Here is a 22,801-nt window from a genome sequence, read left to right as displayed (position 1 = left end):
TTCATTCTCACATCAATGTTCCTCTCTCTTTCACCCTCTCCCTTCCTCTCTCTCTAAAATTTAATAAAAATGTTTTCAAAAAATAAATCTACTCATTCTGTGTTCACAATCTTAAATTTATGTTCAAGAATGAGGCCATAATTTCAAAAAGTATGTTTGCCTAATAAATCATCTGGTGAAATTAATTAAAGGGCAAAAAGGTCAGTTCTTTATTTCAAACTATATGAAAGCGTTGAGGTATTTAAGCAGCAGGGAAATACGGACCAAACTTTTCTAGCTTTTCTTGAGTCAAGGCATTTTTAAAAGTTATTGACAATCTCAGAAATAACTTTATATTATAGCTACGCCCATGCCAAAATCAAGTAATTTATGGATTACCATGGCAGGTTTTGTAACTCAGCAGCACTACTGAGTTACATCAGACTTTGCCTTTAAAAATAAAAATATACATCCCCAGTATCAGATAGCCAAATACTATATCATCAATGAAGGAGGAATTTACATCACAAATACAACATTGAAATATTTTATTTATTATTTAGGGAAAGGCTGAAAAATATTTTCCTCATTCAAATCTGAATTTAGCAGTCATTAATTTTAAACAAGTGCTTCTACATTACACAAAAATAGCCAACAACTGAGACACCATAAATAGCTTTTAAGTTATTTTTCAAAATGATTTCACGTAACTGAAACTTTATTTCATCCTGACAAGCTGAAGGAGGAAGTTGAGATATTTTCACAGAAGGGATGAAATACTAAGGCTTAAAACAATTTGACCGATATGCCCAGGAATCCTTACTTGAAGCCTTAAACTCTTAATCCTAGTCCACAAAGAACGAAAATATACCCAAAAGGTTTTGCTGGCATGGATAGTCAACAAATTTAAATCTTTCAAAACATTTTATCTAATGAACTAGCAAAACTGTGTCATTAATGGTGACCAAGTTGGTCACCTATTAATAGTGCAAATAATTAATATATGAATTTACCTCTTTCCGCTTTTGTAGCAGGAGTTCTAGCCTCTCATTGGCTCGTTTTCCAATCATTTTATTCCGTTCTGCCTCATATTGTCTTTGTGTATTATCCATATTAATGCTAAGATTTAGTGCCACATTCACCAAAGCCGTCATCAACTTCATAGCTATTTTTAAAGGGAAAAAAAGGTTGATATTAGTTTCACAGATACAAAAAAATTACAAATTAAGAGAAATTAAAAACAAAGTGGGCTGTTCTGCTTCTAAAAGAAAAGCAAAATACAGCTGCCACAAATGACAATAAAACAACAGCTAATGAGTATTAAATACTTACTGTATATCAGTCGGTTATCTATGTTATATACTTTTCATAGAATATCTCCTAATCCTTACAACAGCCCTCAAAATTAAGTACTATTATCCCCATTTCATTCATGAGGACACTGAAGATCATGGAGATTAAAAAAATTTGCCTCAGATTATGCAGTTCATGTAAGTAGGATTCAAATTTTAGTAATCTGTCTGGAGACTATATATCCCCTCCAATGATCTTTTTCAGAGATCACGATTCACCTTCAAAGTAAAGTGTGGTTCATACAGCAGTCAATTAGGTATCTCAGTAACCAAAGAGAAAGAGAGCCTGGGTGCTTTAATCACACTATAGTGTATAAAAATGTTGGGCACTATAGTGTATAAAAATGTTGGGGAATTTTACCAGTATTTGATTTCCTTTCATTCTATTCTATTACATATCATGAAGACAATGGTGAAATTATGAAGAACATCCAGATGAAAATTCAAAAGTACTAAGAGTAAAGTATCACTCAATGAAGTGATATTTTAATTGTGTGTGTGTGTGTGTGTATTTGTAATCCTCACCAGAGGATATTTTTTCCATTGATATACAGAGAGAATGGAAGGGAGGGAAGAGGTGGAGGAAGAGAGAGAGAGAGAGAGACACACACACACACACACACACACACACACACACACACACACACACAGAGAGAGAGAGAGAGAGAGAGAGAGAGAGAGAGAGAGAGAGAGAGAGAGAGAGAGAGAAACACATCAACTGGTTGCCTCCGGCACGTTCTCCAACTGGGGCAAGGAATTGAACCCCACCTGAGGTACATGGCCTTGACTGGGAATCAAACCCACAGGAGGGAGTACACAGCCCACAGGGTGGGGACACACCTGGAGTGCCCAGCTTGGGTGATCCAGGAAGCTGTGACACTGGAACCCACAGAACAACTATTACATTAGGCCACTATACCAAGGCTAGGAGACATAGCACCTCTACCTAATACATAATATTCAAGTAGGTTTACCACAAGAAAATCATTACATACTAATACTAGAGGCCTGGTGCACTGGGGGGGGGGGGGGGGGGGGGGGGGGAGGAGGGCGCACGCGCGGGGTGGTTCCTCAGTCTGGATTGCGAGAGGGTGCAGGCCAGACTGAGGGACCCCACCGGTGCATGATCAGGTGCACAGGGCCAGAGAGGAATGTGGGAGGTTGGCCAGCCGGGGAGGGACGGCGGGAGGGCTCAAGGGCGTGTCTGGCCCGTCTCGCTCAGTCCCAATCAGCCAGACCCCAGCAGTAACCTACCAGTCGAAGCGTCTGCCCCCTGGTGGTCAATGCACGACAGTGAGTGGTTGAGCAACCTTAGCATATCATTAGCATATTACACTTTGATTGGTTGAACGGACGGCAGGACACTTAGCATATTAGGCTTTTATTATATAGGATAGTATGCCTTCACAGAACAAAACTGAAATACGATCCCATTCCCAATAATTCATGAGGGATGGAGGAAAGGTGGGTGGCTTCCTAGTGGTTACTTTATAAATAAAATTCATTAATTTGTGTCACCATTATTTCATTTCTTTTAATGGAAATCTTTTTCATCTTTAATGAAAATCATTTTCATCTCTAATCTTAGGAAATACACAGAAAATATTTCTAAATACCAACCTGCCAGGGTGCTTGTATGTCGAAATGCTCTGACTTGTGAGTCAGACAATCCTGTAAGAAGTGAAATGACTGTATCCATCATGTATTCATCATATATGATACTATACTGACACTGCCGTACTAATACACCAATGAATTCACAAAAACTGGATTTGAACTTCTTCCACTGAGGACCGGCCATGGTAAGTGGATAATCTCCACTATCCTAAAACAAAAAAATTTAAACAACCATTTCATATAAAACGAGTAACAATAAATTTTACTTCTTTTTGAAATACCTAGGCAGAAGCTAAAATGTCTCCTTTATCTCACCTTTCTTTTCTAATAAAATCCTCAAAGTAGGCAGGAGAACAATATACAAAGGCAGAAGTAAATAAAAGCAGAGCACCTCTGCTTTTATTAAATACCAAAATGACTATTCTGAATTCACTTTAACCAATGAAAATATATGTCAATTATTCAGGTTTAAAAAAATGCCTCTCTCATCAAAGCAAAACACTATTTTGATATGCAAAGATACATTTATTAAATTTTTTTTAAAACAAAAGCAAACCAAAGTTATATTTTTAAATGCATTCAAAATGATGAAATCACATTCTCGGCAATCTAATAGATTGATGTATGATTTCCAAATAATCAAAAGATTACCATGCATGTTTTCACTAGCTTCAGGACATCAAATAGTCAACAAATATAAACAACCAGATAATTTTTTAAAAGAAATGAAATGTAGCTAGTATAGCCTGGAAACAATGGACCTCAGATACTCTTCCATAAAAAGGTGGAATATTCTTCAATGTATTTACAGTGAGATTTTTCATAAATAAAAACAAACAAGTCCTTAAAAAAAAAAAAAAGCAGAGACCAATATCACATAGAACTTCTAAAAAAACTCCTGACAAGAGTATCATAGAGACTTAAGATCATTTTATCAGTTTAGTAAAATTTTGTAACAATTAAATTTTGTCATTAGAACAGTATTTTTTATTTTAAGTTATGACATATCTAAGTAGCACTATTTTGCATCTGAGAATAAGGTCCTAATACTACTTCACAAAAAGGTTTTCTTCCATCTTTTCTGATTGGCTCATTTAAGTGATTATATTAAAACATATCTTAATTGTTAGCAACTTGGTTTTCTAATTATTTTCAAACTCTTATTTCAGGATTACTACCTCAAATAGCTGTTTCCTTTTAGTAAGAAGGTTCTCACTAAAACATTTAATATTAGAAGGCTAAAATAATACCATACTCATAATTACATCTTAACTATTTGGAGGTTGATTAATAGCACTTAGAGGTCAACAAAGCTATCTTAACAACTCTTGTCTATCTTTTAGAATGGTAGTTGAGCCCAGCCAGCATGGCTCAGTAGTTGAGCGTCAATCTATGAACCAGGAGGTCACAATTCGATTCCTGGTCAGGGCATATGCCGGGTTGCGGGCTCAATCCCCAGTGGGGGGCATGCAGGAGGCAGCCAATCAGTGACTCTCTCTCATCATTGATGTTTCTATCTCTCTCTCCCTCTCACTTCCTCTCTGAAATCAATAAAAATATTTTTTTTAAAAACAGAATGGTAGTTGAAAATCCCTTCATTAGAGTAAGTAAGGAAAAATAAAATTCAAATGAGACAAGACTTTCTATTTGAAAATTCTCTGTAAAAAGTTTTGAAGAGTAGAAACTACTGGTGTTGGAATACAGCTGTGAACAAAACAAACAAAAATCCTTGCCCTCAAGAAGTTTACATTATAGCCGAAACCGGTCTGGCTCAGTGGATAGAGCGTCGGCCTGCGGACTGAAAGGACCCGGGTTCGATTCCGGTCAAGGGCATGTACCCTGGTTGCGGGCACATCCTCAGTGGGAGGTGTGCAGGAGGCAGCTGATAGATGTTTCTCTCTCATCGATGTTTCTAGCTCTCTATCCCTCTCCCTTCCTCTCTGTGAAATATCAATAAAATATATTAAAAAAAAAAAAGTTTACATTATAGTAAATCTAAATATGTCTTTATTGATAACAATACTTCAAAGACATCATTTTGATAAAGGAGCAACTCAAATATAAGCTAATATTTATTTTTTATTTGTATTGTTCTTATTACTCATATCTGAAACATAAAGGAGATTTTAGACAACATAATTATTTATAAGTATGTATATTTATATACATATTTCTTTGCTGGTTCCTCAGATATTGACTAAACCTTCCTCTTACAAGATGTCAAGATATGATCTCAGGCTCTAAATTTTATTCAATTATTTTTGACACTAATAATAGCTACCATTTATTAAGTTCTTACTATGTGCCAAGCATTATAAAATGCTAAGGAGTTTTTGAAATATTACTAAATTCAATCTTCAAAACAGCCTATGGGATAAATATTATTAGCCCCATTTTACAGATGATGAAACTAATGCTAAGACAAAAACTTGCCCAAGGTCACATAGCCATCATCTGATTGAAGCTGATGCCAAAGCTCTTATCCATGACAATAATATTCAGAATTTAAGAATACTTCCAAAAAGAAATTTTAAAAAAATAGTATTTTCAAGAGTAAATCAAGATGAACAAGCATAAAATTATCAAAACATTTAGATTAATGTTACCTCATCAAACTCTTCAGTCATTTTTCGAATTATTTCAGAGTTCTGCATATGTCTAAACATTTCTGCTGTGACAACTCCTGAAATTTGCAAGTGTGAGAAGTTAATACATGGTACAATGAACTAAATAGAGAACTTTTCAGTCAATCTCTTAATACTAAAATGTCTAGTCACATAATGTGTACTTCTTCATCACGTGACCTTTAACTGTGATACTCAACCCTATAAAATAAATAACGCACAAATCCCAATCTCAATGTGCACAAGAAAAGGACCCTATACTTCCGACAGATATCTTTCTTCCTAGCCTTCATCATTTCTGCATGACTTATTTTACTCATCTCTATATGTATACAGGATTAGTTCCTTTAATATAAAACATATGTCATCAGAATGAGGCAGCTTTCAGGGTAACATTTAAAACCGTAAGGAAGACCCTAAACATAACAAGGGAAAGATTAATAATAGGCAGAGTTCACTTTAGCCAATTTTCTTCATTAAGCACTACTCCATGTAAAAGTCAACTACATCCCATAATTTTCTAAAAGAGCTTCAAAAAAACATAAGTGGTAGTTCCTGCCCATCCAGAAGCCCATAATCTACTTGGAAGTTTAAATAAAGAATAACCTAGCTCTGGCCGGGTGGCTTGGTTGGTTGGGAGTATCCTACCATACAGCAATAGTTTGCAGGTTCAATTCCTGGTCAGGGGACATACGTAGGTTACATATTCCATCCTTGGTCAGGGTGCATATGGGAGGTAACTGATTGATGTTTCACTCTCACATCAATGTGTGTGTCTCTCTCTCTCCAATAAACATATCCTTGGGCGAGGAAATAAATGAATAAATAAATATATAAGCCTAAAAAGGAAAGGAAGGAAAATATTAAGGTATTACATAATAAATGCCCTAATGAATGGCTATGCCAAAAATGGCTATAGTTCATACCCACAAAAGAAGATTGAAATCTGATAAAGACATTCAGAATTTTAAAGGAGGATGGGAGGAGAGGCAAAAGGCATCTAGGATATGTTTTGTTTTGAATTGATTTTAGAGAAGGAAGGGAGGAGGGAGGAGAACAGAGGGATGGGAGAGAGAGAGGAAGGGAGGGAGGAAGGGAAGAAGGGAGGGAGAAACATTGATGTGAGAGAGAAATATCAATCAGCTGCCTCCTGTATGCATTCCAAACAGGAATGGAACTTGCAACCCAAGCATGTGCCCTGACCAAGAAATGAACACAGCACCTTTGGGTGTACAGGACAATGCTCCAATCAACTGAGCCACATCGGAATTTCTAGGGAAAAGTTTCAAGCAGGAGATATTGCAGGGAGAAGATGTACTTGAATTTCCTCTGGTGGGGTGTTAGGCTTTTAAAAAATGAAAATATTAGATTTTAAAAACCATATTTCTATTGATGGATTATTTATTCCATGCCAGTTTTATAACTAGAATACCATAAATATAGTAACATCTAAGAAAAGAATGTCTTCATATAGGAAGATTAAATTTATTATGAAAATTAGATAGAATTAATATTTCAATCGGTCAAGCTACATTCTGTATATGCATGTACGTGTATGTGTGTATACATTTAAAAGCAATAAATAATCATATTCTCTTTGCAACCCTAAACCTGAAAAGAACAATTGATACTTGAGCCTCCTCCTCTTTGGGCATGCAATTTAAGACTTTCCAGTAGCACAACAAAGCCAGCAGGGGTAGACCAGTAACTAACATCCACTGAGCTTCCTATGCGCAAACCACTTCACATATGATTAGCCAAGGTAACATGCCCATGAGGCAGGTACTACATAATCTTGACTTTACAGATGAGGAAAATAAGGATAAGGCAAAGAAAAAGTTAAATAATTGGTCTGACATTATTCATCTACATCATGCTGATCGCCCGCAAGGTAGATCAATTTCTAGTGGTGCTGTGAAAGAGCCCAGATTTAACACAACATCAAAGAGAACCAAATGACTGTTTAAAAATATTAAAACATTTGGAATAAACCATCATTTCCTTGGCTAAAGAAACACATTCTCATAAAACTTTTTAAAGGGTTTTAAAATTTTAATCTAGAGTCATGGATATAATCTTCAGATATCTTTCCATAACTTATGCCCAGGTGCTGTAAACTTGGCAGTGCTAGAAGCAAAGTAACTCAATCCCTGAAACAATCCCTATGAAATAAACACTTATATGTAAATAAATCTCAAAGCAAACATACTGCATACATTTTGACAAATGTCCAATTCTGAACTCTTCCTCTCTCTCATAGGCCATATAACAGCCCTAAACCACACTACATATAACTCCAGAACACCAGGCCAGAGCCCAATGCCTTAAAAGTGTGGGAGACATGAAGCAAGACTTCTAAAAACTGGTAAATTTAAAAGTGACAGTTGAGCAGGAAAGAAAGAAGGAAACAACAGTATCACCAACGACAGAGCACCTCAATAGCTGCAGAAGGCACAACTGAAGTAAAATAACTGATGCTCATAATGACAATCCTGAGTCCACAGGAAAAAGTTCAAGTATACTGGATATACTTAAATAAGTTTCTAACTCATTTATAAAAGAAGTGTATCAAAATAATTTTGTGCTTTCTAAATACTTAATGGCCTTAACTTTGATTATATGGCAAATTTCCTTTAGTGGAGCTTTTTTTATTCTAAAAAATTATTATGGCAGTATTTTAAATCTATCTGATACTTTGTTTTCAACACTTTGAATTTTTACAAATCTTGATAATGTGGTTTGTGACAAGGTATATCCAAATGGTGAGTTGGCAAGATCCTGACTTAAAATCACACTGATGCCAGGAAATGAATGAATCTGATAAAGGAAAAATGCTTTTGACTATGGCCTTGTTTTAAAACTACAATTCAGTAGCCTCATTAGGAAACTAAAACTGACAAAACTATGATGTAGCAGAGAATACTGAAGATAAAAAATTAGAATTTCAAGTCATCAAATTATTTCTGGCACCTGTTCGGTTGTTCTGCAATTAACCTTCCATTTTCAAAAAATATAAAAAGAGAAAGGACATGGTCCTTGATTACCTAACACAACAAACAGGTCCCTATACACTTCTACTGCAGAGAGATGGACTAAACATAGACAAAATAAAAATATTAATATATCTCATTTTTAAGAATTAATCTGGCTCATCATATTGTCATTATAACAACACTTTTTCTGAGCAGTCAGCAGATTTTTCTAATATTGATTTGCAGCTACTTTTAACTTTCAAGATAACTAGGCAACTTTCTATACTCTAAAGTTAAGACAATTTTTTTTAATTTCTGAAAACTGACTACATTAATAGCATTATAAAGATCATAGACTCAAAAAGTTAATATATTTATCAGGCCTCATATACTTAACATTTAATATGCACACTGCATTGAATGTTGTGATCAATCTTAAATTAAATGCATCAGTTCTTACAATGTTACTTGTTTTCCAATTCCAATGACAGTATTTCTTAAGGACTATAATCGAATGAAAGGAGTAGGCCTAAGTAAACTGTGTTTTTTTTTTTTATTCTATCTTCAGATATAAGTCAGTCATTCTTTAGCACCTTAACTTCTTAGATCTATTTTTAAGCAACCTTCCCTTCTCCTGATTTCTAATGCCCATGTTTTTTGGTGCCATTTTCTTTAAAAAATGTAGCACCTTTATAACACTACGTAACATTTATTTGCCTGGGCATCTTCTAGAATTAGGATGGGGAATCTGCCCATAATCTTAACTGACTCATGAAATAATCCACATGAGGAAGTATCCTTAACTTACATAATTTTATAGCCCAATATCTGCACTAAATACTTTTATCTCTGGGAAGATATTTCTGTGTTTTATATTTTCCCCATTTCTACCTCAAAATATTTTTACACAAAGTAAAAACATTTTTCACAAAAATCCCACTCCCCAATCCAATTTCTCTACCTTTGAGAAGAAAAACTGGAAATTTCACCAATACCTTATTTAACTTACTTACTTAGTTATTACTTACTTACCTACTTACTGTTATTCATGGTACTTTTTAATTCCCTAAACTTTACAATTCCCTGCCATATGAACCTGCATCTCTTCATTATCTTCCTCCTCCCTTTTTAATCCATTTCTTTGTTCCTAAAACCAGATGCTGAAAGTGGGAAATATATCTAATAAAAGTAACATAACAATTATAAATTGCCAAGTTTTTAGTCAACTGTCTCAACAGTTTCTTACTATGTTCTTTGCTCTTTTTTCCTTACACATTATGTATGGTTATAATGAAAAAAATCCAATATCTTGGCATTATTTTCCATGTAAAGTGTTAATATAGCTTTAGGTGGAACAAAAAAGAAGAGACCATTTAAAAATATTCTGCTTCCAAAAATAAATATATCTTACCTTTACAGCCTGAACACTGAATAAAAAAGTTGATGAGGTCAAGAAGTGCTATATCTCGGTCATGCTTGTATGACTCTATCCAATCATCTACCACCGACTACAGTAAAGAGGGAAAAAAACATTAGCTTTTTCTAATGTTCTAAAAATTAAGTTGGATATAAGTCATTAAAATTCAACATTAAGTGGTATCACATTACTTCAAATTAACATATACATACTTGTACATAAAAATTTAAAGTTAAATTTGAATCATAAAATAGAATCAAATTCAGTAAAATTATCACCTGATAAAGAAAGCATAATTACTTTTTTATTTCTCAGTGAAATTATTGAAGATATCCTAGAAAATACTAAAAGTAACATGCATATTTCTTTTTTACTAAAATATTATACTAAATATTAACACTGCAATGGAATGAAAATAATTTTTAAAGGAGTGAATGCCTGGGTCAATGAGGAAATGAACAAAAAAATTTTTTTCAACAGTGAGCCCTGATAATCCTGTATTAATAAGAAGGGCAAACTGAAGATTAAATAACAACAGACTAAAGAAAGGACAGACAGTTCATGGATCTTGAGATTTAATATTATTAAATGATAATACTCTCCAAATTGATCTAAAGACTCAATGCAATCCCTATCAAAATCCCAGCTGGTTTCATAGTGGAAAATGGAAAGCTGACCCTAAAATTACTATGGTAATGCAAGAGATGCAGAACATCCAAAACAATCTTGAAAAAGAACAAAATTAGAAGATTCACACTTCATGACCTGAAAACTTACTACAACGCTACAGTAATCAAATTATAGTACTAAAGTAAGGATAAATATGTAGATCCAATGTAATAAAATTGAGGGTCAAGAAATAAAATCTTACACTCATGGTCATTTAATTTTTGACAAATACGCCAAGACAAATCAATGGAGAAAGACTAGTCTTTCCAAACAATGGTGCTGGGATAAATGGATATCCATATGCAAAAGAATGAAGCTGGACCTTAGTTCACACCATATATTAATAATTAATTCAAAATGGATCAAAGATATAAATGTAAGAGCTAAAACCCTAAAACACAAAAGTGAATCTTCATAACTGTGCATTAAGGAAAGCCTTCTTAGATATTAGACCAAAAGCACAAGAGACAAAAGTAAAAATGAATTTGATTTATTCATAATTAACTTTTTGTGTTTCAAAGGACTCCATAGCAAAGTAGTAAAAAAGTGAATCTACAGAATGGGGGAAAATACAAGGTGTCCTCCAAAAATGTACACACACTTTAACAGCTGATAGCTCAATTTTGAAAATGAAATATATTTTAATAAGCACTGCCTTTGTAATTACTCAAAGTGAGTGTATACATTCTTTTGGGACACTATATTTGCAAATCAAGGGGAATTGGGGAGAGGTAGAAGAAGGTAAAGGAGGGGATAAATGGTGATGGAATGCTGTGTTCACTTGGGGTGGTGAACACACAATACATTATACAGATCACATGTTGTAAGAATTGTACACCTGAAACCTATATAATTTTAATTAACCAATATCATTCCAATAAATTAAATAAAAATAAAATATTAAAAAGAAAATATTTGCAAATCATATATCTGATAAGGTATTTTTACGCAAAATACATAAAGAACTCTTACAATTCAATCATTTTAAAAAGGCAAATAACCCAATTAGAAACCTAGGCATGAGCTCTGAATAGAGAGCTCTATATAGAAGACATACAAATGGATATTAGAACATGAAAAGATGCTCAGTGTAACTGGCCATCAAGGAAATGGAAATCAAAACCATAATAAGATACTGCTGAGCCCTACCCGGTTTGGCTCCGTGGATAGAGCATCGGCCTGCGAACTGAAAGGTCCCAGGTTCGATTCCGGTCAAGGGCACATGTCTGGGTTGTGGGCTCAATCCCCAGTGGGGGACTTGCAGGAGGCAGCCGATCCATGATTCTCTCTCATCATGGATGTTTCTCTCTCTCCCTCTTCCTTCCTCTCTGAAATCAATAAAAATATATATTTTTTAAAAAACACAAACGTATTATTAAAAAAAAGGATACTGCCAGGCCAGAGTGGCTCAGTTGGTTGAGCATCATACTGTGCACCTAAAGGTTGCCGGTTCGATTCCTGGTTAGGGCCATACCTGAGTTATGGGTTTAATCCCCACTCAGGGAGCATGTGGAAGGCAACCAACCAATCAATGTTTTTCTCTCTCTCCTCAGGTGAAGATTTTAAAAAAAATTACTAAACTGAGATATACTTCAATGGGGTCCAATAAAGATACATTTTAAAAATAAATTTTTTAAAAAGTCACAACCTCACACCCACTATGATAGCTATAATAAAAAATAAAGACAATAACAAATGTTAGCAAGGAAAAAGTAGAATGCTAAAACATGGCTAGTAAGAACATAAAATGCTGCTGCCACTTTGGAAAAACAGTTTGGCAGCTCCTCAAAAACAAAGTTACCATATTGACCCTGCAACTCAAATCCTAAGGTATATACTAGTATTACCCAAGAGAAATGAAAACATGTCCCAACAAAATCTTTTACAAGAATACTCTTAACAGTAGTAGTATTCAGTCTTAATAGCCAAAAAGTGGAAACAAACCAAATGTGCATCAAGGAATAAATTAATAAACATATGACTCATACAATGGAATATTTGGCAATAAAAAAAGAACAAATTTATAATATAAACAGCATGGATGAACCTTGAAAACATTATCCTAAGTCAAAGAAAACACTGAAAAAGGACCATTTATTACATGATTCCATTTATATGAAAAGTCCAAAATAGGCAAATATATAGGAAGTAGATTAGTAATTGCTTAGACCCGTGGTCGGCAAATCACAGCTCGCGAGCCACATGTGACTCTTTGGCCCCTTAAGTGTGGCTCTTCCACAAAATACCATGGCCTGGGTGAGTCTATTTTGAAGAAGTGGCGTTAGAAGAAGTTTAAGTTTAAAAAATTTGGCTCTCAAAAGAAATTTCAATCATTGTACTGTTGATATTTGGCTCTGTTGATTAATGAGTTTGCCGACCACTGGCTTAGACCTGTGGCAGGTGAAGAGAAAGTGAATGAATGCTAATGGGCAAGAGGTTTCTTTCTGGGGTATTGAAAAAGATTCTAAAATTAGATTGTGATGATAGCAGACAACTCTGAATATACTAAAAACCATTGAATTTACACTTTTAAAAAGGGTGAATTTTATGGTATGTGAAGTATATCTCAAATTAGTAATTTTTTAAAATTAGGCCCAAACTAAAAAATAAAAGCAGTACTTGATTCCCTTGGGAACAGAAAAGGAAACCACAAAACAGTTAAAAACATTTTTTTAAAAAATATATTTTATTGATATTTTACAGAGAGGAAGGGAGAGAGATAGAGAGCTAGAAACATCGATGAGAGAGAAACATCGATCAGCTGCCTCCTGCACACCTCCCACTGGGGATGTGCCCGCAACCAAGGTACATGCCCTTGACCGGAATCGAACCCGGGACCCTTCAGTCCGCAGGCCGACGCTCTATCCACTAAGCCAAACCGGTTTCGGCTAAAAACATTTTTTAAAAATATATTTTTATTGATTTCAAAGAGGAAGGGAGAGGGAGAGAGAGAAACAATGATGAGAAAGAATCATCAATGGGCTGCCTCCTGCACGCCCCTACTGGGGATCGAGCCCGCAACCCAGGCTTGTGCCCTTGATGGGAATCAAACTTGGGACCCTTCAGTCTGCAGGCCAATGTTCTATCCACTGAGCCAAACTGGCTGGGGCTAAAAACAATTTTTAAATAAATCAAATTTTAAAAATTAGGATGATAAATAAGAGCTAATGTAAAGAATTAAAAGTCTGGAGGGGAAAATGTTTAAAGCTATATATAAAAACTGTAAATATGAAAATTGGGTACAAAATGAATGAATAAAATATGTACAATTTGATGTACAAAAACAAATATGATTACACAATATAAAAAAGAAAAAGAATATTATCTCCCTGACTCAGAAATTGACTGAAGATATTCTAAAACTAGACTTACTTTCTAGATTTCAGCCCTTTTCTATGTTTTACAACAGCTTGTTTAGGTTAACCAACTAAATTTATAAAAGAAACATATTTAAGATTATTCCAAATATGATACGGGATATAAACAAACAGAATGCATTATGCGACTATGAGAGTTTTAAAGCATGGCTCTAAATAGTTTGACGTTCTTCCCCAAGAAGTCATGTCCCGTCTCTAAAACAGTGCAGGAGAAATAATGGTGCTTCCAAGATTAGGGAACAGAAGGCCATTCAACTTCTGCATTGGGTTCTTGAAGCACTAGAGAACTAGATACTCCTTCCTGCCCAGGATACTCTCTCCAAACCCAGAAGCCACATGGAAGGACCAGTTGTAGGTCTTCCAGGTACAGTTCCAGCTGAGCCCAGTCTTCAAGTCATTGCAGACTAGGCACCAAACATGGATAAAGAAGCCTCCAGATTATTATAGTCCTTAACTGTTTATGTCACCTCCAGGCAATCAAGCTGTCTCAGCTGAGGCCCCAGCCATAATGGATAGCAATGCAGATGAGCCATCCCTATTTAGTTCTGTCTATATTCTAGGCCCACAGAATCATTAAACATAATAAAATGGTTATTCTTTTATATCACTAAGTTTGGGGTAGCTTGTTATGCAGCAATAAATAAATGGGACAGGGGTTGTTTTCATTAATAAAGATACAAAAGTATTTAATGAAATCTTACAAAACGATAACTACATCACATTAAAAGGTTATTCATGAAGATCAAGTAGAGTTTATACTAGAAATACAAGGCTGCTATAAGCAAAATATAAGCTTATCACACTGAAATACATTTTAAGATTTTAATCATCAAATAGTATGTTAAGAACTTATTTTTTTTAAAAAGGACTTATTCAATAAAATTCAATATCTATAAATAAAATTCAACAGAACTAGGGGCATATTCATGGTTCCTTCTTTCTTAAAATGCAAGAGCTAGCTTAAAACCAACAGCCAATCTTGTACTTATTCAATCTCACAATTATTAAAATAGATATATCTTGGGGACACAAAAAATGAATAATACACATTACCTGATCAAGGAATTAACAATATAGAAGCAAACATATGCATAACTGTAACACAATATACCAAATGCTATAATGAAAAGGAAAGAGTAAGAAATACATTCAATGAGAATGGGAGGAGACAGAGCCCAAGAATGCTTCTCTAGAGTGACATTTGGTTTAGTCAATCCTATGTGATAAAGAAAGGAGGAAAAAGGGCTAGTCCGGGCAGAGAGAAAAATAAGAAGAAAGGTCTGGGGGCAGAATACATACTGTGGCTAGAGAATAGCGAGTATCCCAAAAGAAAATCTGAGCTGGAACTGTTAGATAAGGAAGAACTCTTAAAAGTTTGTAAACAGGAGACTTCCTTGATCAAATTTGGTGTTCGATAATGCAAGTAGAAGTATACAAAAAATAAGTACACAAAGTAAACTGGAGGTGGACAGAGGATTCAGGGGAATCAATGCAGAGATACTAAGGACATTCTGCTTTTAAGAGGGAAAGCACATTTAGAAACAGAAAAACAAATGGCTTAGAGGTACAATTTTAATATATGACAATTCATAAGCAACACTAAAATAAGAAATATGTTCATTCTTCAAATGTTGAGATACTATTAACAAAAAGAATTAAATATAAAGCTAAACCCTCACATTTCATACTAAAACTTTTTAATAAGACAAAAAGTTAAACAAAAACCCTACAGAATGGACAAAAATAGAATAGCCTAATTAGAACAGATAAAGTTGAGATTTCTTATATTAACAAAAATGAACAAATATTACAGAGAAAAAGTATAATATAAAAATAAAAAGGAAAGTAATTAAATGATATAATATAAATAAGATAATTTATCCCTTAGATAAAATTAACCCAAAATGGGAACTAAGGAAAAGGAAATAATTTTTAAATTAGGGAATGACTAACTAAATAAACTATAGTATAGTAACATAGATATTCTTTTTTAAAAATATCGAATGTGCACACAAAATCTTTCAAAATATTAAACAAGAAATCAAATCCACACCCTAATCACAAACATATGAAAGCAAACCATATGTAAATAAATGAAGGTCAATTCAAATGTAAGAAAATACAATGTTCTGTAAAACTGGTGATAGCTTAAAAATAATTCTTTATCATTTTACATGGAAAAATGATCTTTATTAGTCCCAATTAATAATTTAAAAATTCATTTACAAAACCACACATCATATTTAGATAAGTCCATATTAATAAATAAGATTTATATTTTACTTATTTAATTAGCAAAAAGCGTAAATGGCTAGGCTAGTTCTCCCTAACCCATCCAGGTGTGCCTTTTATTGATTTGTTAATTCTATGAAGGAAAAAAAATTATTCACTACAGCTTTCATAAATTAAATAATAACTTTATTAAGCATGTATATTTTTTGAGCACAGTGTTTATTCAATATTTAAAAACCATATGGGTTTAGCATCCATTACAAAACCTAAATGCTACTGTCTTAAGATTATGAAGAAACAAAATTAGGATGATTTGACATGGATACAACGTTTTACTCTTCTGTTAAGAAACAACACAGGTAATCAAATTTGCAATAGACAAGTGATCAAAATAATTCAATTCACTAAAGAGGATAGTGGTTATATTATGTCACTCAACCAAGAATTCTATATGGGCAAAGGACTTCATATTTTGATGGCAGCTATATAAATTCATGAAAAATTGAAACCTCATAATCAGGCTTTATATCAGCATATTTTTGACCAAATAATTCTTATATACCAATAAAAGAAAATAATGCAGTAGAAAATGATGTAAAGCACAGCTTAACAGTCTTATGTATGAATATATATCCCTAGTTTTCTAACTAATTTGTTGGTTTTTTCAAATGATCAGTGTTAGAATTTTTTTAAACACAATTATGAAAAACCAGGGATATATGTTATATAACTCACTAAAGTTCAAAATAAATTGAGAAGAACATGATAAACATTACCTGCATAGCACTCTTGCCCATTTTAACAACTTCAAACAACATCATGTTTTCCACTCCATTCTGTTGATGATGACCATTCATTCGGTTTGGACCAGAAGGAGGTTTTCCTCCATTTCCACTTTTGCCCTTTTCTGCGGGGCCCTTTTTGCCTTTTTTACAAGTCTGCACAAAAACACAAGTTGGTTAAGTTATATTGCTATGTTTGAGAGTTCAAATTTAAACTAAAGAAGCAGACCTGGCCGGCATGGCTCGGTGGTTGACAGGAGGTCATGGTTCAATTCCTGGTCAGCGCACATGCCCAGGTTTCGGCTCGATCCCCAGCGTGGGGTGTGCAGGAGGCAGCCAATCAATGATCTTCTCTCATCATTGATGTTTCTAGCTCTCTCTCTCCCTTTCTCCCTTCCTCTCTGAAATCAATAAAAGTATGTATTTTTTAAATCTCAACTTTATCTGTTCTAATTAGGCTATTCTATTTTTGTCCATTCTGTAGGGTTTTTGTTTAACTTTTTGTCTTATTAAAAAGATTAGGGTTGCTGCTTTATCAAATAATTAACTCATACTTAGTTTAACATTTTAGCTTGATACCTATTGTTAGTCCTTATAAATCATTACAGGCACTGAACAAAGGAATTCCAAACAGCATAAAAAGAGGTGTATCAACCTCATTCTTGTCTGGGCTCTCCCTCTGACACTTATTTATCATGAAAATTCAATTTATGTGAACACTACAAAAATGAAGCCCCTTTATAAGAAAATAGTCAATATTGGGGGTGAGGGCTCCATAAAAATCAGTGAAAAGGTTGCCTATATGCCTGAGTAAAAAATACCTCCCACAGCTCTTTATACCTTGTTGTAGAAAGACAAGTCATTCCCAAACTCAGAGTTCTCATTTCTAAAATGCCAGAATTGTACTAAAATCTTTACAGATTGGAATAGAGAATTTCTAAGGTCTCTTTTAGACCAACACATTTCTATGACCTAGAGCAAGGGTTGGCAAACTTTCTGTAAAGTACCAGACAGGAAATATATTATTTACTTTTACAAACCTTTAAAAATGTGAAAATAAGTCTTAGCTCATGGGCAGTATAAAAACAGGCCACAGTTTGCTGACCCCTTATCTACAGACAGGTCTACAAATTTATTTCCACTGATGACCTGTAGTATGCTTTACTACTTTGCTTAATAAAGGGTCCTTCCTACTTCTTTAAGAGTCCAAAACCACACTACTCTTAACTACTTCACAAACCTTACTAACAACTGAAAGATATTACTGGTTAATTCACATTATTTTGTTAATGATATGCAGTCTTTGTGAACCCAAGTAATTAATTCTTAATTGTATAATGAAAGGCTTTTGTCCCCAGTAAAAGGAATTTCAAAGATAAGGGTGAAAGAAAAGATCAACTACAAAGAATACACTAGAAAAGTAGAAAATGTTAAATGTTAATTAACATGGAGCTATATATTTGCAATTTATCTATCATATGCCTCAATATTCCCTGTTGCTATGAAAAACTAATTAGTACAATTGAAATGGCTCAGTGAATATGCTGTGCTAGGAAAAATAATGTGCACAGAGTGATAATACAGGAAAGCACAAGAAGTAAACATGCTAACCCAGTTTCAATCATTTAGAGGGGAAAAATCTCTAAAAAAAGACTATGAGGGAGTATACTATAGTGCAGCTATTTTCAACCTTTTTCATCTCATGGTACACATAAACTAATTATTAAAACTATGTGGCACACCAAAAGCTCTATTATATTTCTTGCAGATATGACAAAAAAAGAATAATTACCTGCTCTTTTGCTCCAAAGTGCCTTTTTAAAAATCAGGTGCCTATACTTGTATACAAGGATTTCTGGTACCAAGAATTAACCAATCAGACATAACGTTATTAGGCGACATAACCAATAAGATGCAACTCTATTATATGATCTATAAAACTCATGCACTTGGGGGTCCCTCAGCCTTGCCTGCACACTCTCGCACTCCGGGAGCCCTCGGGGGATGTCCAACTGACAGCATAGCGCCCCCCCCCACCCCCCCGTCAGTCGGACATCCTTAGCACTGCTGTGGAGGCAGGAGAGGCTCACTCCCACCATCGCCACTGCGCTCACCAGCCGTGAGCCAGGCTCAGGGCTTCTGGCCGAGTGGCGCTCCCCCTGTGGGAGTGCACTGACCACCAGGGGGCAGCTCCTGCATTGAGCGTCTGCCCCCGGTGGTCAGTGCGCGTCATAGCAACCCATCGTTCCACTGTTCAGTCGATTTGCATATTAGCCTTTTATTATATAGGATATTTATAGTTCAAGACAGGGCATTCACACTGGACAGCTATTGTTGTGTTTGCTGTTTTCTTGGGTTTTTTTATAATCTAAGAAAGAAGGGGTCAATGTCCCTGACTAAATAGTCAGGTATTGCATGTTTTAAAAATTCTGTAGCATATAAGTTGAAAATCACTGCTATGGTGGACCTTAAGCACCATCTTTCAACAGATATAGGCTCAAATTCTTTAACAACTAAGTTCTCTGGACCTTAGTTTCCTATCTATAAAATAAGGAAGTTTTCTAACCCACAAAGTTGTTCAAATATTAAATTAGATAATATGTAAATGTATTACCAGAATGCATGGAACATACATAATATAGTGCCAAACATCAAAATAGTTATTATTATAATCCCTGATCTGACCCCTTACACCTCACTCATAGCAGTGGGTATACAAAGTTAACCAAACTATAGCACAAAGATTTTGGGGAGTCCTCTATGCAGTTGCCATTCTGAGTCTTGTCCCAATGTGCTAATTAAATCAAAGTCAAAAGTAGAGTTTCAGTTTTGCAAGATGGTTCCAAACAAAAATGTGGTGTTTTTTAAAAATACATTTTTTATTGATATCAAAGAAAAGGGGAAAGGGAAAGAGATACAACATCAATAATGAGAGATAATCATTGATTGGCTGCCTCCTGCATGTCCCACACTGGGGATTGAGACCTCAACCTGGGCATGTGTGCTGACCAGGAATCGAACCGTGACCTCCTGATTCATAGGTCAACACTCAACCACTGAGCCACGCCACATGGGCCAAAATAGTTTCCTAATGAATAACCATACTACCCACTAGAATTATGGCTATCTTTGGACAGTCATGAGTTAATATTTTTATTCATTCACACTTTTTCTCTCTCAAAACTCCTACTTTTAAGGGACTAAAACAGCATATGAAATTATGAAACAAATGAATTATGTGCACTCTAAAATAGTATTCTGACCTAGCCAGTTTTGCTCAGTTGTTAGAGCATCGGCCATGGACTGAAGGGTTACCAGTTTGATTCTAATCATGGGCACATATCTTGGTTGCAGGCTTGATCCCCAGCTGTGGTTGGGGAGCATGTGGAAGGCAACCAATCCATGAGTCTTTCTCACATCAATGTTTCTCTGTGTGTCTCTCCCCCTACCCTTCCACTCTCTCTGAAGATAAATGGGGAAAAAATATCCTCAGGTGAGGATTAACAAAACAAACAAACAAACAAAAACATAAAATTGTATTCTATGAACTAGTTAAAAATTATGTCCATACATAAAATGGGATGCTATGGTCCCCTCAGAATAGTTCAGTGTTTGAGCATCGACCTATGAACCAGGAGGTCACAGCTCAATCCCCAGTAGCAGGTATGCAGGAGGCTACTGATCAACAATTCTCTCATCATTGGTGTTTCTATCTCTTTCTCCCTCTTCCTTCCTCTCTGAAATCAATAAAAACATTTTTCCAAATGGGATGCTATGACATCATTAAAAATTACAGACAGAAAGAAATTCACCATAGGAAAGCTGCTGACAACATACCATTAGGTTTTAAAAGCAGATTAAACGGTTTGCATAGTATCTGTATATATAAAAGCCTAATATGCTAAGTGTCTGACCATTCACCAGTCGCTATGATGTGCACTGACCACCAGGGGGCAGATGCTACGACCGGTAGTTAGCTTGATGCTGGGGTCTGGCCGTTCGGGTCTGGGTGAGACAGGCCAGACACGCCCTGGAGCCCTCCCGCAGTCCCTCCCCAGCCCTGATCGTGCACTCATGGGGTCCCTCGGCCTGGCCTGCACCCTCTCGCAATCTGCGACCCCTCGGGGGACATTGGAGAGCTGGTTTTGACCCAATCCCAGCAGGCCAGGTCGAGGGACCCCACCGGTGCACGAATCCGTGCACTGGAACTCTAGTGAATTAAGTAAAATTCTATGTTCAAGTTTATACATAGGTTATTATGTACAAAAGTATGTTCACCAAAAATTTTAAAGAATAAATTACTGCCCTATCTGGTTTGGTTTAGTGGATAGAGCATTGACCTCGGGACTGAAGAGTCCTGGGTTTGATTACAGTCAAGGGCACATGCCCAGGTTATGGGCTCAATCCCCATTGGGGGGTGTGCAGGAGGCAGCCGATAAGTGATTCTCTCTCATCATGATGTTTCTATCTCTCTCTCCCTCTCCCTTCCTCGCTGAAATCAATAAAAACATATTCAAAACATTTTTTAAAAAAGAATAAATTACCGTCCAACTGGAGTGGCTTAGTGGTTGAGCATCAACCTATGATCCAGGAGGTCATAGTTTGATTCCCAGTCAGGGCATATGCCTGGGTTGCAGGCTCAATCCCCAGTGTGGGCCGTGCAGGAGGCAGCCAATCAATGACTCTCTCTCATCATTGATGTTTCTCTCTCTCCCTCTTCCTTCCTCTCTAAAATCAATAAAAATATATTTTTAAAAAAAGAATAAATTACCTCTGGATAATGTTTATGGGAATTTTTTGCTTTGTACATTGTACATTTCTGTATTAAGCTTTTCAAAAGTAAATGTGTCATGAGAAAATAAAAATCCAAAAGTCATCTTGCTTAAAAAAATGCTGATGCCCGGCTGGTTTGGCTCAGTGGTTGAGCTTTGACCTATGAACCAGGAGGTCACTTTTTGATCCTGGTCAGGGCACATGCCTGGGTTATGGGCTCCATCCTCAGTAGGGGATGTGCAAGAGGCAGCCAATCAATGATTCTCTCTCATCATTGATGTTTCTATCTCTCTCTCCCTCTCTCTTCCTCTCTGAAATCAATAAACATATAAATAAGTCATATTTTGCACAGTGTATTTACAGACACGCACAGAGTTAAATGTACTTTCTAAAATAGCAAAATGATTTAACCACTAGCAAAGTTATCCAGAACCCTCAGGGTAACCACTCATATTCTAAACTTGTATCCTATTGACTCAGAATGTCACTTAACATTACTTTCACTGGTTATAACGACTGTCCACTGTAACCCATTAGATATAAACTGATTGTAGGTTACATTTTTAGTGTGCTTTAGAATAAGAAATTTACTGCTTTGCATTTGACTACTCGTGTGTAAATAAAAATAAAGCCAACAGAGTATCACATTTAGCTTAGCACACTGTGCTTTACAAAATGAACTACTAGAAACAACAATGTATTATTAATTTCTACTTTACAGTAATGAAAATAGATAATCAAAAGATACTTGATCTAGACAGAAGCCCAGAAACCACGTGTTCAGAAGGCTTACCATACCAATCAGAAAAAAGTCATTTTTAAGAGACAATAACATCTGAGATATTGACTAAAACATATATGAAAGACCTTGCAAATCAAAACAAAGTCACATATTCTGTACATACTTTTCCTTTGCCTTGCTTTTGGTTTTTTCCTTCAATGTCTTCAAAATCTGTGTCAGAAGAAAAATGTGTTTCTGACTCCCTGTGACAGAAAGATAAGCAATC

At 35.3% G+C, this 22,801-nt stretch overlaps 1 protein-coding gene across 7 annotated transcripts in view; it reads right to left on the bottom strand.

Annotated features, from left to right (window-relative positions):
* The window catches only part of STAG2 (STAG2 cohesin complex component), a 155,541-nt gene that overhangs the window by 58,706 nt on the left and 74,034 nt on the right, over window positions 1-22,801 (bottom strand). For 6 of the 7 annotated variants that reach the window (XM_080652172.1, XM_080652177.1, XM_080652176.1 and 3 more), the window contains exons 3-8: window positions 22,700-22,778; window positions 17,016-17,177; window positions 9,956-10,052; window positions 5,555-5,631; window positions 2,952-3,156; window positions 993-1,144 (exon numbers count right to left, since the gene is read on the bottom strand). In XM_080652172.1, the coding sequence (XP_080508298.1) occupies window positions 993-1,144; window positions 2,952-3,156; window positions 5,555-5,631; window positions 9,956-10,052; window positions 17,016-17,177; window positions 22,700-22,778 (772 nt within the window). Of the gene's footprint in view, window positions 1-992; window positions 1,145-2,951; window positions 3,157-5,554; window positions 5,632-9,955; window positions 10,053-17,015; window positions 17,178-22,699; window positions 22,779-22,801 lie in introns of those variants that run through there. The other variant, XM_080652178.1, reaches the window with a different exon arrangement.

This window comes from Plecotus auritus (assembly GCF_963455305.1).
Source record: "Plecotus auritus genome assembly, chromosome: X".
In the NCBI taxonomy this organism is placed as follows: Eukaryota; Metazoa; Chordata; class Mammalia; order Chiroptera; family Vespertilionidae; genus Plecotus; species Plecotus auritus.
This window is presented reverse-complemented; position numbering and strand designations above follow the sequence as displayed.